The 15,135-nt window shown below is 31.8% G+C and overlaps 2 protein-coding genes across 3 annotated transcripts in view; both read right to left on the bottom strand.

Moving 5' to 3' along the window:
- Positions 1-350: 350 nt before the first annotated feature.
- On the bottom strand, positions 351-3,349 carry LOC143043006 (uncharacterized). Its single transcript, XM_076215502.1, has 2 exons — positions 3,202-3,349; positions 351-2,627 (listed from the first exon to the last, which is right to left on the bottom strand). Exons 1-2 carry the CDS (start codon positions 3,214-3,216, stop codon positions 624-626), a joined length of 2,019 nt encoding a protein of 672 aa, XP_076071617.1. The 5' UTR covers positions 3,217-3,349; the 3' UTR covers positions 351-623.
- A 1,345-nt stretch (positions 3,350-4,694) lies between these two features.
- Positions 4,695-15,135, bottom strand: part of LOC143085576 (glycine receptor subunit alpha-2-like) — a 43,687-nt gene continuing 33,246 nt past the window's right edge. For both annotated transcript variants that reach the window (XM_076262021.1, XM_076262022.1), the window contains 5 exons: positions 11,373-11,599; positions 9,202-9,284; positions 8,786-8,920; positions 7,484-7,839; positions 4,695-6,478 (listed from right to left, as the gene is read on the bottom strand). In XM_076262021.1, coding sequence (XP_076118136.1) covers positions 6,347-6,478; positions 7,484-7,839; positions 8,786-8,920; positions 9,202-9,284; positions 11,373-11,599 — 933 coding nt within the window. In that variant the 3' untranslated portion in view covers positions 4,695-6,346. The remainder of the gene's footprint in view (positions 6,479-7,483; positions 7,840-8,785; positions 8,921-9,201; positions 9,285-11,372; positions 11,600-15,135) is intronic.

Raw genomic sequence — 15,135 nt, 5'->3', positions numbered from 1 at the left:
TTTATAAATATAAAGTGTGTTTCAAATAATTTCAGAACAAACCTGACTATTAGTCTGATTATATTTTCGTGGACGTATAGCCCATCAACGGGGTGTATCGATCCTGCACTATTAAATGAAACAATATCCTGAAGTAATGGTAAGTCGTTATCCTAAGGACATTTTTTAATATTTTTTTTCTGTAGACCTAGCTTTGTCTTTTTATTACCGTGCATCGTCAAGCTTGGTTACTCATAATTGTTTATCAGGCACTGAATGCTCGATGTTGTTCCATGCTACCCCTCCTTATCGTGTTTGTTTACATTCAAATTCCAATGGCGTCAAAACCACGTGACGCCTCATTCCGTTATACCCAATCAAATTGCTCTATTGTCAATTAGGGGATTTATTAGTCTAAGGCAATTACATTATTTGTTTGTAAAACAGTTCTTTAAAACTGTTTTCAATAACTTGGGAATTGATGTAACCTGGAACATCATTTATTACCATGAAAATAAAAATCAATGAAAATTTTCAGAGAGTTCACCAATTATGATTTTTTGGAATTAATATCAAAACAGTTTCTTTGTTAAATGAATACACTAATGTTTCAGAATATGATTTTTATTTTTTCTATTTATCAATTAATCCACATTTTCCTCACAAAACACACACATGAAACTATCACCCCTTCTTATCACTCTCACTTTCGTACAATAAATTAGATGCACCCACCTCTCACACTTCTCACACTGTGCCCACTTTGTAAAAATCAAACTGCTACTCTGCCTCACCTGCTCTGGAACAAACTTCTTACACACACAGCACTTTTCATCCTCTCTTATTTCACTCTCACTCTCACTCTCACTGTCAATTGCCCACTCATTCACACATCTACTCACTCCACTGGTTCCTGGCTTCTGAGAACCACTCTTTAAAGATTTTGCTGTTTGTTTCTTCTCAGGCCCTCTCTTCCTCTTACTTCCCACAGATCCATTCTGGCCTTTCTTACCACTTTCAGTCACACTTTCACTAACATTCTTCCTAGGATTCTTACTCACATGCTCTTTCATCCTCTCTAACACATCATCCTCTGTCACAGTCTTGCCACTGATGATTCTACTTAACACATTTCTCTTCTTTTTTTTCTCACCTTTCACTCTTTTCATGTTTACTATTTTCTGTACAAAAAAATCACTCTTACTTCCTTTCTCTTGCACTGCCACATCTATCATTCTATCACCCACACTTACAACACTGTCATTCTCCTTATCATTCTGAACTTCATCTCTATCACTCACACCACTCCTACCTACCTCCAAACCAACCTCTCCCTCAATTACAACACCCACATTCTCCTCTTCACTCATAACTCCCTCTCTTCCACTATCATTCACATTCTCAACTACAGCACTGTTTAACGCTTCTTCATTGTCTACAATATCACTGACGAAAGCCTCTGACGGTGTCAGTGGTAATTCCATAATAATGTCTTTTGTGAATGGATAAATGCCTGTTTTTCTAAAAGCTGACTGCAAATTACTGACTGATAAGGCATTTCCGTAAGCTTTGCATGCCATGCTACAAACATCATAACGAGTTAGTGCACATTGTTTTGTTCTGATAGTTCTGTGACATATGCTGTTGTACATATTTTGCAAAGGACCATAACAACCTACATCCAATGGCTGCAAAAGATGACTGGTGTGTGCTGGAAGTAACTGTATTACAATGTTGTGACGGTTTGCCCATTCAATTGTGCTTACAGCAACATGAGATTTATGTCCATCTAACAATAACATCACATGCCCATTGCCTGGAACAAATTTCTTGAAATGATTGCTGAGGAAATCCATAAACAGGTCCGAATTAGACCACCCCGACTTAGAGACAGTGCCAACTGTTCCTGGTGTAGACCCCTCCAGCAACTGATCATTCATTCTCTGTCCTGGGAAGACAAAGTAAGGGGGTAATGCATTGCCAATTGCATTTCCACACCCTAAGATAGTCACGGTGTCACCCTTTCCAGATGTAACCTCCTGCGGTGATGTCTCTACTCCTGATACTACCTTTGATGGGTTGTGGTTGATGGTTACACCCTTCTCATCAACATTGTAAATCAAATGAGGTTTGTCCATCAGATCATATTTAATAAGGGCTTTCTCAAGTTCATTGAAGTACTTAGTAATGTTCTCCTTGTTGGCAGCTTTTGCTCTTGCAACTTCCAATGCCCTTGGTTTTACAACTTTAAGATCGGGCCATCGTCCAAGCATTCCATAAAACCAGGTAAGGGTTAAGGGTTTTTCATTTTTACTTTTTTTATCTAGCATAACTGCGTAGTCAGTTGCTATGTCAACCACTTCTTGTCTATTGTAACCATACCCAAGTTGGGCCATTTCTTTCAGATGTGAAACCAGCCTGCTTTCTTCGTCTAAAGTAAAAAAAGGTCCGTTGCCCATTGTGCAACACTCTGGGTCAACAATACCAGTTATGCGGTCTCTTAATGTTTGAAATGGTACCCCATAAGTAATGCTTGCTCTTCTAATTGATACGTTATCTTCCTTAACTGCAGTGTAGGCATTAATTAAAGATGTTGGACTATAAGTCCTGTATTTTGCCTTTCCCCCTGGTTGATGAACTGGGTTGATCTACAAATATAATACAAAAAGTTTTTAATTTAACTTCCCTATTTGTGTTTAAAAAAAAAGGACAGAAAAAAATCAGTAAAACATTTGACTTCATATGTGTTTAGGTATAATTTGCCTTTAAACATGATAAAACTCAAAAAATGTTTTAAATGGAAATATTTTTATTTATTTAAATATTATATCTACTTTCAATGTACGTTTTTTAGTACATGTTTTCTACAATTATTTTTATTGAAGTACTTTCATGTTCGGTTTTAATTGCACATTCCACCATTTTGATTTAGTTGTTATTCATGATTTTCTCATCTCAGTTTGACATATTTTCCCGTAAAATTTATAGAATAATGTAAGGTGGTTGCTTTTTTCAAAAGCCGTAAAAAACAATTTGGTTGGCCTTACAGGAAACGGATATGAGTTCTGACCTTGAAAAATATGTAAACAAAAAGGTGAATGGCCGCACTGGGTCTGTTCCTCACTATAAATACGATTTTAGACTTGTTGAAAAATGTTTTCAAAAGAGGTTAAGGAAAATGGCACTTTTAAGAACTAATTATTTATTTTTAATCATACATACCTTTAGGAATCTCATGTTTTTCAAACGAGTTGGAAGCGATTGTGGCTTTTACTTGTACGCTGTGAAATGTGAAAAGTGACGTCAGAGCGTAGTTTATTCACGAGATAAATGCAACCAAAAAAAGTAACGGAATGACATTATGAACGATCATAGATTACTATAGGATACTGTAATTGGTATATATTTAGATTGCTTGTACTAGAACGACACGATGAGCAGAACTTGAACTTGCTATTTAAGATCGTCTTTGGTGAAACCCGGTCGAGGTTTCGACCCTTTGACCAGCTTCTGCGCCGGAGTCGAAGACCCTACCAAGATAGTAGTGTATTGCAATATTCTCAAAATTTGAACAAGCAAAATAATATTACACTGTCGATCCGTATCTTAATTCAGCAATGGAAATAATAATTTAGCAATAGTTCCAGTGTTGGTTTGACCCATCACAGATTCATATTTACAGAAAAAATGCAACCTAACAGAACAAACGGTGTTTTAGAAATATTTTGTAAAATAATTCACTTCATCATTCAGGTGTCATTCAGGTGATTAATAAACTTATAGAATAAATGTCTTTAAACTATGTTGAAGACGTTAGATTTTTTTCATTTCACTTTTTCCTTTTCTGGAAGTAAAACAAAAAGGTTATTAATCTGCGAGCTTAACAAGAAACAAGAAAAATTAACACTAATTCACTTCAATTTGGTTATGTAGAAAACATCCTGTTGTCATTAAAGAATTTTAAGATACATGGTACGACATTGATTGAACCTTTATTACTCTTTCTTATCTTGTTTCATCAATTATTAAGAGGAAAGTCTAGGTCATCAATAATTCAGAAACCAAATGTGTTATTCTTTCTAATTAGTTTTCTTGTTTGCTATGTTTAAAAGATGAATAAAACGTACAATGTAGGAAATGTAGATTTATTTTGTAAGTTTTAGATATAACAAAAAAAGAAAGTTGCCGAGCTTTTATTTTCATTCGTAGCGAGTACAAATATGTATAGTGCTTTGTTTTTACGTCTTTTTGGGTTTTTTTTATGAAATATTTTTGTATAGTGATAAAAATTATAACACAATGTTGACTACTGTTCTCCATTTTTCTATTGTGTTTGTTTGTTTTGTTCATACATTGTTGTCCATATAATGGAATTTAATGCGACTGTCACACAAGTTAGAGGTTTAACTAGCTAAAGAACAAGGTTTTATCCACTATTTTCTACGTACAAAAATGTATGTACCTAGTCAGAAATATGACAGTTGTTTTCCATTCGTTTGATTTGTTTGAGCTTTTGATTTTGCAATTGATTAGGGACTTGCCGTTTTGAATTTCTCTCTGAGTTTTGTATTTCTGTTATTTTACCTTTATAACGCATCCATTTTGTTATGAAAGCAGTTTTTACTTAAAAACATAAACATTGAGCTATATCACGAAGCATTCATAAAGTAATTAGTATCGATTCTATAATGGAAATCAAAACAATTATGCAGACAGTCTGTAATAGACATTTTTAATGTTGTATTTCAATTTGACATAGATAATGCAAAAAAGACGTGAGCTTGTAATATCACTTTGCAGTTACACAAACATTTTGACGCTTTATAAAGATGAGTTTTCTGTTCGCATTAGAAATAAACATTCATTTTTAAGGCAAGGAAGCAACCGTTCTATCTATTAAGGGGAAGCAAGAAGGAGATATAAACCATGATTATTTCTAAATTAACTTTTATATCTTTTTCACTGGCACTTTATTTTATCAATAGTATTGTCAAATCGCCAATTGATTGGATAAAATACCATATCAAAATCAGTAAGTAGAACTTACATCGGCCATTACAAATATCTTCAGCAGAGCATGTACACTAAAAAGAACACTTGACCAATGCATAATATAATATTCACAAAACGTGCGTTTTTATACAAAAGACTAAATCATGAAGCTACAATCATAGATAAAAGGGTACAATTAAGAACAAAGTTCAAGAGCTTAGGCATGTTTAGGGACCTAAATTCAGAAAGGTTTTACCAATTACAGCTTAAGTAATCTTATCGAGGGGTAACCAAAACTACTGTAAGCACTATTGTTCGATATAAGAAAATAGAAGTAGCTGAATTAAGGAAAGAAGTAAGCAGCATCTGTTAACTTTATCTTTCTCTACAAATATGGTACATGCATTCTCTCAAGATATGATTCAAAAGTAGGTGACTATGTTGAGCTTAACTATTGGACTTTAGATACAGAATGCAACAGTAAGTTAAGTCTGCTTTGTATCTTGACTTACATCTAGAAATTGACAATGCAAGTCGGTTAAAACAACAATTTACTACACAAGAGATGATTGCAGCTTCCCAATTATAAAGTCGTTTATTATGTAGCCAGATTCTCCAAGTGCCTGATACGGAGTAGAGTATATATATCTCCTTGTTGAAACGTTATTTAGGGGCTTTATTTCCTATCATGATTTCCTTGATAGAGGGTTGCTCATATGGAAGCTATTAAATCTATCTCAGAATCTACCCTTCATAAATTTTACAGACGTTATAATGTTTTGGTTGACTGATATGGAATATCTGTTTGAAAATGACAACTGTTCCAATTGTCGTAACTACTATCTAGTCCTCTTTTACCTTAAAGTGGCCTACCGCATATGATTTATTACTGGTTTTGAACAAACGTGAGCAACACAACGTTGTCAGTTTACTTTCGGCTAATGAGTTATGAATGACTCATTGGTATCTTTTGCCTCTTTTTTAGTCTCTAGACAGGTCAGATTTGACTGTCAAGTTTCCACTATGACACTAACAATAAAGCAGAGACGCATAATAAAATTTAAAATAAAAAATGATCAAAATGAAATCTAATGAAAAAATCAGATGGGGTGATCCAGAAGAACGAGAACATTGCCGTCACTGAAATCAGACCAAAATACACTGAATATGCTAATATAAAACTATGTCATACATTTGTTTACTTCTAAAGTGCATTTTATTTTTTTAATAAAATCAATTGTATACAAAAGTGCAAATAAATTATAGCAAAAGTATCACAGTTTACACACCTATATTTTCATTTTAATCTTTCTCGTCATCTTTGGCACCGTTCTAAATGAAACATGGAATGTTAAATATAGAATACAAAATATATTTACGAAACCAAATAATAAATCCAAAACACTAAATTAAATATAATAAATGCCAATGGAAATATAAGCCTTGATAGTTTGTCTACTTGTCGTGCCTTTACTCTATCCGTTAGTACACTATCACTCCGACAGAACTGAAATGACATAAGAAGTAGTATGAAATTAACGCTTTAAATGGTGGTATATTAAACATTTGCTAAACAATCAAAGTTGTTGATTATAACTCTTTTTACACATGTGTGTACAATTTATTTCTTAATATTTCACATAATTGAAGTGAGAGATTTTTTGGTTCTGTGTTGAAAGCATCACTGTGTCTTTGTGATGAAGAACAGCAATAACAGTGCTGTTCTTTTGCTTTTTAATTGTGCCTGTATTTGATTTGTGTCATTAATGATACCCCATATATTTTATTTTATTTTCTGTTACTTCACATTACTTATGATAAGATTAAAACAAATACTAGTATTCATTCATTTACAGTGTGTACTTGAAAATATTACACGAGGAGACATTTGTCATTAGATTTTATAGTTCAACTTTTTTCATTTTTTAATCGAAACTATAGAATAAGAATATGACATAATTTTTATTATTATTTTTTTATTATTCAAAAATACATATTACCTAAATAACAAAAATATTCAGTTTGATAAATGTGTACATTAATAGGCTTAACTGATAAAGTTATATTATATTAAATGAGGATTTACCTAACTTTACAATTCAATTTTGAAATAGCGTGGTGATTTGTTTTTCCTCATTTCAGTATAGTATATTGTTTATTCACGAGTATTTAGTAATTCATCGCATTATTTTTGTCGAAAATATGCTAACACATTCTAAAATTGAGAATGGAAATGGGGAATTTGTCAAAGAGACAAAAACTCGACCAATGGATAGAAGGCAGCCGAAGGCCACCAATGGGTTGACTTTTACATTCTTTTGATTCTATATTCTATTTCACACAAGTATCTATTTTAACCTGTCAGCAGGAAAAGTATGAAAAATGATGTAAAATGTCCCCTCTTTCAATATGAAATTTAATTATATTCAAACAATTAGAATAACAACTCAGACTACAAATGTATAACTAAAAATAGAATAAAGAAAAAGATGAAATATTTCTATATACTTACATGTTTCTTATCTGTAGAATTATTTTCTTTGTTTTTTCGTCTTGCTTGGACGTTCACGTATGCAAATTCCAGCAATGAAGCGAACACAAAGATTAAACATACTGACATCCAGACATCTATTGCCTTAACATATGATACTTTTGGTAAAGATTCACGTGCACCGGCACTTTGTGTTGTCATGGTGAGAACAGTCAGCACGCCAAGTGAGATTCGTGCTGGAATAGCATCAATATCTAACCAGAATGATACCCATGACAACGTGACAATAAGAATGCTGGGAATAAAAATCTGTATGATGTAATATCCCCTGTTCCTTTGAAGATGCAGTTCGGCTAACAGACATGCAAACTCTCCAGCTAAAAGACAAAAAAAGCAAGAGAAAAAAATGTAAGTAAGTTCAAATGAAAATAATTAAGTTAAATATCAATTGTTATGTTTCAGACCATATGAATATTCAGACCGTACGCGTATCGGACATATATATATAGCTCTTTGTCAATTTACAAAGTATCTATGAGATAAGTTTGTGTGATACTATACGACCGTATATGTTTGAAACAATAAAATTATGTGCATTCTGTACACAGTTCTCCTTAACACGGTAGAAAAGAACGTTGTAGGGAATGGGAAACAAATCAACAGATTGCATCCAGTATCTGCTTCTTGATTAAACCAGTATTAAAAATCAGAGGGCGACAATCAAATGTTTTCGTATAAGAAACCGAATTATTTATATACAAAAGCAGGTCTTGAATTATGATTTATTTGGATGTTCCTTCATATATATTTTTTCTATTTAAAAAACTTAAGTCAAGTAGATGATTACAAAGGAAACTTCTTTTCAAGCTATATCAGGAATTAAAAATTATCTGGAAAGGCAGGATCTGCTTAGCCGTCCGGAGCACCTCATCAGATCAACCTCAGTTTCTGTTTGTGTTTGTGCTGCTTAATCTTAAGATTTCCATGTATATTGTTGTTTGTCTATTATTATTGCCATTGTGTTGTCATTTTATTTTCGACTTGCGAGTTTGAAGTTAGTTCTATACTAGTATATTTCCCATCTCATCTCACTACTGTCAAAAGATTAAATGCACGTTAAACAACTGAATAGCTATCAAGGATAAAAAAGCCACAACTATTTTCTTCTAGAATAACTTTCAAAATATTAAGGAATAAGCAATTCAAACTCTATATTAAGAAAACATGCCTATATCTAAACAGCACTTTTGCATTATTAGCCTTCCGGTGTCTTGTCGTTCTTACAATATTTAACAAGAATGTCGAGAGACAAAAAGTACTTACTAGTATTACTACGCCTAAAACAGCTTTTAATATCATATTCGTCAAAAAGAGTAAACTGTGCAAGTTCTTTTTCATCAAATACGATTGGTTCAATGGGTTCCCAATTAAATTTGACATTGTCAACGGTATATCCATCTAAAAAGTACAAATCAAGACAAATTGCATAAATTAAATTCAAGTTTTAAAACAATACAATTCTAAGACATACATGTATGTCAGGTCAAGGTCCATCTGAGGTAACATGCAAAAGTCAATTGGAAAAATGTTTATTTTCAATGGAATAATGCTTTGATTATTTATTGGCTTATATCTTAAACCTAAATAGTTTGTAAGCTAGCAGTCCGTTTTTTTTTTATAGAAAACACGTATATTCACAGTTAAAACATATGGTTATGAAACATCATGTCTATACTTACAACTTTCTATCTGTATAGGACATGTCTGTGAATCCAAGGGATATTTGGACAAATCCATAACACAGCTCAGAGTTAATCCAACCCTAAACAACATATGGTATACATAATTTGTTTTCTTATATACAAAAGTTACAATAGTATATTCTGATTTCAGAAATTGTCTCTTAAATTCATAATCTTATATTTTCTTTTAAACGAATATTTTTTTAAATAAAATGTTAAGATAACGTTAAGTTTAGAAAAGTAAGGAAAATACAAAATGTATAAACAAAAACTAATTAGAAATCTATTTAGATACAACTAATGTTATATCACTTCGGCTGTCAGGCAATATACTGATTTTAATATATCACCATGTGCACTCTAATATAGTCTAGTATAATATGTTTTATTAGAGCTTTCTTACAAAATGACGAAAGGTACGAACGAACGTAAAGGGAGCACGTATTTCATTTCCACAATAACAATTTATCTTTCAAAAATAAACATATCGCAAATAATACAAGCTTTTAATATAAGAAAACAAAGAAAAATAGTGTCAAATACACTTACGTCCGATACGTTACTTGCGTAAACCACGAGTACACAAATTTCCGCGGGAATATTTTAAGCACGAGTTTCGTGATTAAAATTTTAATGGCATTATTGAGATACGTTAGTTTTTATTTTTTATATTACACTTTCAGCAAATTGTTAACGTGAAATATCGAGATTTGCAAAACAATAATGCTGCATTGTTTTAAAAAAAGTAATGTGAAATAAATCTGAAACTATAACTTTAAGTTACGATTGCAAATTCAGTTAAATATGAACGTTACAAAGTCCACACTGTGAAACAAGTATAAAATAGGGGAAAAACAAGTTATGGGAGCAACCAACTTCAAAAGAGGAGGGGTAATGTTTTTTTTTCTTTTCTTGGTTTTTCGACGCTATAAAGCAATTGATTTTTTTTTTCAAAATTTTAACATTAAAGGGTAAAGGGAAAATCTGGATTCAGAATTTTTTGTTTGTAATCTGCATGACCACAATATGTGTTTGTGATTAAATTATTTAAATTATTTGATTAACAAATTTTAATTGAAGTTTAAATTTACATCCACGATTCACAGGATCTTGATCATACTTTTGACAAATTTTAATAGGGAACGGTCCTGTCAAGGACGGCAGTAAAAATCGTGAATGTGTGACCCCAGCTTAAGGGTTTTTTGTTTTTGTTTTTAGGGGCATTTTTTCGTCTGAATTCCCTATATTTAGGATATTTTATAGAGTTATCTCCTTCCACCTGGTGGTATTATATGTTAACCTATCGTACGTCCCGAAATCCTATATGTCCTATATATCGGAAAAAAATGTCGATGCATATAGGGTAATGGTCTGTCTGAGGTTCCATGACTATTATTTAGATATGTCAAAATTAAGGATCCCTAAAACGAGTCTTACGTATGATTCGTAATGCGTACGTACCTTTCGTCAATTTGTAAGAAAGCTCTATAACAAGGGACATGCCTTGGGTTCATACACCCTGTAGATGTTAAATATAATAAAGGATCACTCACTCCAGTTTAATATATCGTAGTCCATGATACTTATATTCAGCGTATAACTCTGATCGTGTGAAATTTATGCTTGTAAAATCTGTCTTTTTCCAGGTACGACAGAATTTAGGGAAACAAAATACATAAACTGTTTTATATTCAGAAATAAACAAAATGGACAAACGCATTATAAATGGCCCAGTCATTTGCGTTTTATTGAATAGTTGTCTCATTAGCAAGCGTACCACTTCTGATGGTGGGCGTTTTAACGTCCCTTTTAAGCGCCACTTTTGGTTTATTTCGTGGCGATCAGTTTTTATTGGTGGAAGGGAAGCCAGAGTGCCCAGGAAAATTGACATTCCTATTCAATCAAGGCCCCTTATGCCACTTTTCTTTATTGTGATATATATTCATTTTGTATTACAAAACTTTCCCTGATAGTTTATACAAAAAGAACATGCGTGTACATGCAATGTTATATTTTCATGCATCTTTACGGTGTTATACGATTTATTGGAATAATTTTTACCATTTCTAAGCTGTATTGTGAGTTGAAAATATTTCTAGCGAGTACATTAAACCCATATTACTTTACCCAGCTCATGTAGTATTTCACTTTTTATTTTTTCGAATTACCTCAAGCTGTAGAAAACGGTGCCATTTCGGAAAAGATGCATCATTTTATTCGGAACAGTGATATGATGGAACAATCCCCTCTTTTCATTTGCAAAATAAGTATCTGGTACCCATATCTTGTCCATTACTTTTTGATCCAGCTCTAGTGATTTATCATCTGTTAAATGTTCAAATGACAGCCTCTCGTCGACCCATTTTTGCCTTAGAAATATGTCAATTGAAAAATCCTGCAAGGATCCAAAGATATATGATTGTATATTTAATATTCAAGTCAAAAACTTTATAGGCAACTTGAACAATTAATATTTTACAATTTATGATTCGTCATGTGTAAATGACTTCCAAATTATCTTTGCTTTCTAATTTTTATACAAGTGCTTACGTAGGAACACATGAAAAATATCAACAAAAAAATAAAAAATCTTTTTTTTTTCTTCAAATTATAGTATATTTATACTTGACGTGAGGTATTTCAGGTACATATATAGTATTGATACAATAGAAACATGTAAACCATTATAAAGTTCTTGATTTAAAAAAAAAAAAGAAATCATTCCTGAATACAGATGCTGAGTACGGTATAGCATTTAACGTAAGACCTGGTATCAAATATGACTTGTTTTGTCTTCTTGTCAAAGACATGAAGTACATGTTCGGTGTGTATGATTAGATTAAAGCATTTGGAAAGCTAAAATAAGGTATTTGACACGTGTGTTGTATAAGTTTCCAAAACAGCGACCATCTGACACAAAACACAAAAAACATCTTAGACTAGATGACGTTATTTGAAGTTTAACAACAGCTAAACTTCGTATTCCCTTGTATAAAGATAAAAGTTGCAATTTCAGTAAAAGGATTAATTACATGCTTCTTATTTGTATATTGTTTTAAGGGGAATACGCCTCGTCCTCTTTCTGTTTTTTTCATGCATCATATCTGTTATAGTTATTTATTAAGTGTTTCGTTAGGGAGCACTGTAATACTTCTCTTCAACTGCATGTGCATGTATCTGTTGATGTTAGGTTTTTTCTCTGTTTGCATGTGAAAACTATTATTTCTTGTTAATTAAATGTAACATTTACGTCATTAAATATTACTTGCAAAAGAAATGTCAAAGGATTGCAAGTACAGAAGGTGGCTCGTCTGTCATGGATATTTCACATGCAACTAATAACGGTTAAATCTATGATTAAATCTGGCAGAAATTGCATTCTTGAAAAATGATAAAACACATACATATGTTCGTAATCGATATCACCTGATAAATAACAGTATATATCACACACAATTATACAACATGCAACTGCATGTTTATTTTTTAACATTCTTCACAAGAGATATGTGTCTATCTTAAGTGCATCTTTTGTACAATTTATCATTCAGCCTAAGAAGCAAGCATTTTGAACAATCAGACGCGTAGTCGTTTTTGTGAGACCTTGCTAAGATAATTTTGTTTTAAATGAATAAGAAGATGAATTAGACGCAATCGAATAAACACAAAGAAAAACCAAACAAAGTATACTAAAATGAAGGATTAGAAATAAGAATAAGAACATGTGGTACGATTGCTAATGGGCCAACTATCCACTGGAGACCAATAGACGTAAGCTTGACTTTCTGTCAACCATAAAAGATTTAAAATTATCAATAAATGGAAAATTAGCTAAATGAGGTAAAAACTGGAAAATTGATAAATGTAATCAAATCATTGTAATCTTTTTGAATTCATGTGTACATGTGTCAATGTAAACATGATGGAATTTTTCTAGTTTTGTTTTAATTGTGGCATTATTCTAATGGAAGGCGAATCTCTATAGACTTGTTATATGATGTTTATGAAATTGAAATATAATTAATAAACCAGGGTTGTAAATCATCTGACATGAGGATGGTTAATCTTTGTTTTTCAATAAATGCTGATGATATTCAGCGAAAATATAAAACATGATATTTTATGGGGTGTCTTTCTACATTTATGTTGTGATGTTACACTATTGTTTAATGTAAGGATGTAGGTTGGTATCTATTAAACGTTTAAACCCGCTGCATTTGTTTGCACCTGTTCTCAGTCAGAAACATGATGTTCAGTGGTTGTCGTTTGTTGATGTGGTTCATAAATGTATCTCGTTTTTGTCGATTTTGATATAGATGAAACCTTTGATTTTAATGGTTTTACACTAGTATTTTTTGAGACCCTTAGTAGCTTGCTGTTCGGTACGAGCCCATGAGAACGCCCTTTGAACTATAATCGTTTACTTTTACAAATTGTGACTTGTATGGAGAGTTGTTTCATTGGCACTATACCAAATCTTTTTTTTATATCTATGGTCTTCAAATAATGATAGGCATTGTTCGTATATTTTCTTACGAGTATGTGTTGTAAATAAATATGTTAAAAACAAATATTTTTGTATTAAGAAACAAAATTGTTCTCAAACCAAAAAAAACAAAATATTGTTTGTTAATTGAGAGTTTACTGGACAATGTTATGAATCTATTTATCATAATTCTGTTTTCAGTTTATAAAAAAAAATCAAGACGGCTACTTCACAGAGAAACTTGACTGTCTTTATTTAATACATATATTTCAAGCATACTAATGCATTATGGTAGTGAAGTGTGGGGAAAACATAAAGTAATCTACAGTGAAAATCTTTATATTTTTAAGAGAATGTTGAAAGTAAAATAAATTATATAAGTAGAATCCTATTGAAATTGTAAAATGATAAAATATTGCTATAAATTGTTAAAAAAATGACAATTATGTTTTTTAAATGGTATGCAGATATCATGTATTCTAGCTATGAAAAAGGTAAACATAAATGGAACTGTTCATGTCAAAAAAGAAATGCTATGTAGCTTCATTATATGCTGTACACGAATTTGTATAATGAAGATGTGTTTAAATCTAATTTCAAACAGTGTTTTACTTAAAATCTATATTGATAACTGAAATGTCAATTTTAAAGATTGTCCTAAATCTCAGTTTTACAAAGTTAAGACAGAAATGGTTTGCATGTGTATCTCACATGTCTCAGAGAGCCATGTAAGCTACTTTTATTATTTGGTGTCCGTCGTCGTTGACCGTCTGTGTCATCGTTTTCATGGTTCTTCTTCTCTGGAACTATTGAAGCTATTTCAACCAAAGTTAGATACTCTGTGGTATCTATAATCAAATTGTAAATTTATAATTTTTGTTTGTTTCAACAGACATGGCCGCTATGGTTGACAATTAAACATAGGGGTAAAAGAAACTAAAACAGCAAAACTGATATAGGTTGTAAACATGATCAGCCGGTCAAAATCAAGGAAGTAAATTTTTACACGAATAGGTCAACCCATGTTCGAGTTATTGCCCGTAAAATAAAATTTCTTAGCATTTTTGTTTAAGTCTTGATTGTTTTTATACCAGTTAAAATGAAATTTATACAGCAAACATGTTCCGCAAAGAAAGACCTACTAAGAAGTCAAAGAACGCAATTCGTAGATTGGGCCCTTGAAAGACAACTTTAAAAAACTTTATAAAGTTTTTTTCTTGAAACTGTTATAGATGTGTGAAAACCTCAACGACCTACCAGTTAGCCAATTGATCCTTTATTAGATTTATTGTCCTGAAATATAATGTGTACCGTTTTGTTTTATATTTTCGCAGAAACTATGCTAGATAGAGAGAAACTTTAACGGTAGCATGGTTTAGTAAACAAAGAGCTACATATTAGTAAACATGACTGAAATTGAAAATTGATATCTTATCATGTTCATG

This window comes from Mytilus galloprovincialis, chromosome 8, assembly GCF_965363235.1.
Source record: "Mytilus galloprovincialis chromosome 8, xbMytGall1.hap1.1, whole genome shotgun sequence".
In the NCBI taxonomy this organism is placed as follows: domain Eukaryota; kingdom Metazoa; phylum Mollusca; class Bivalvia; order Mytilida; family Mytilidae; genus Mytilus; species Mytilus galloprovincialis.
This window is presented reverse-complemented; position numbering and strand designations above follow the sequence as displayed.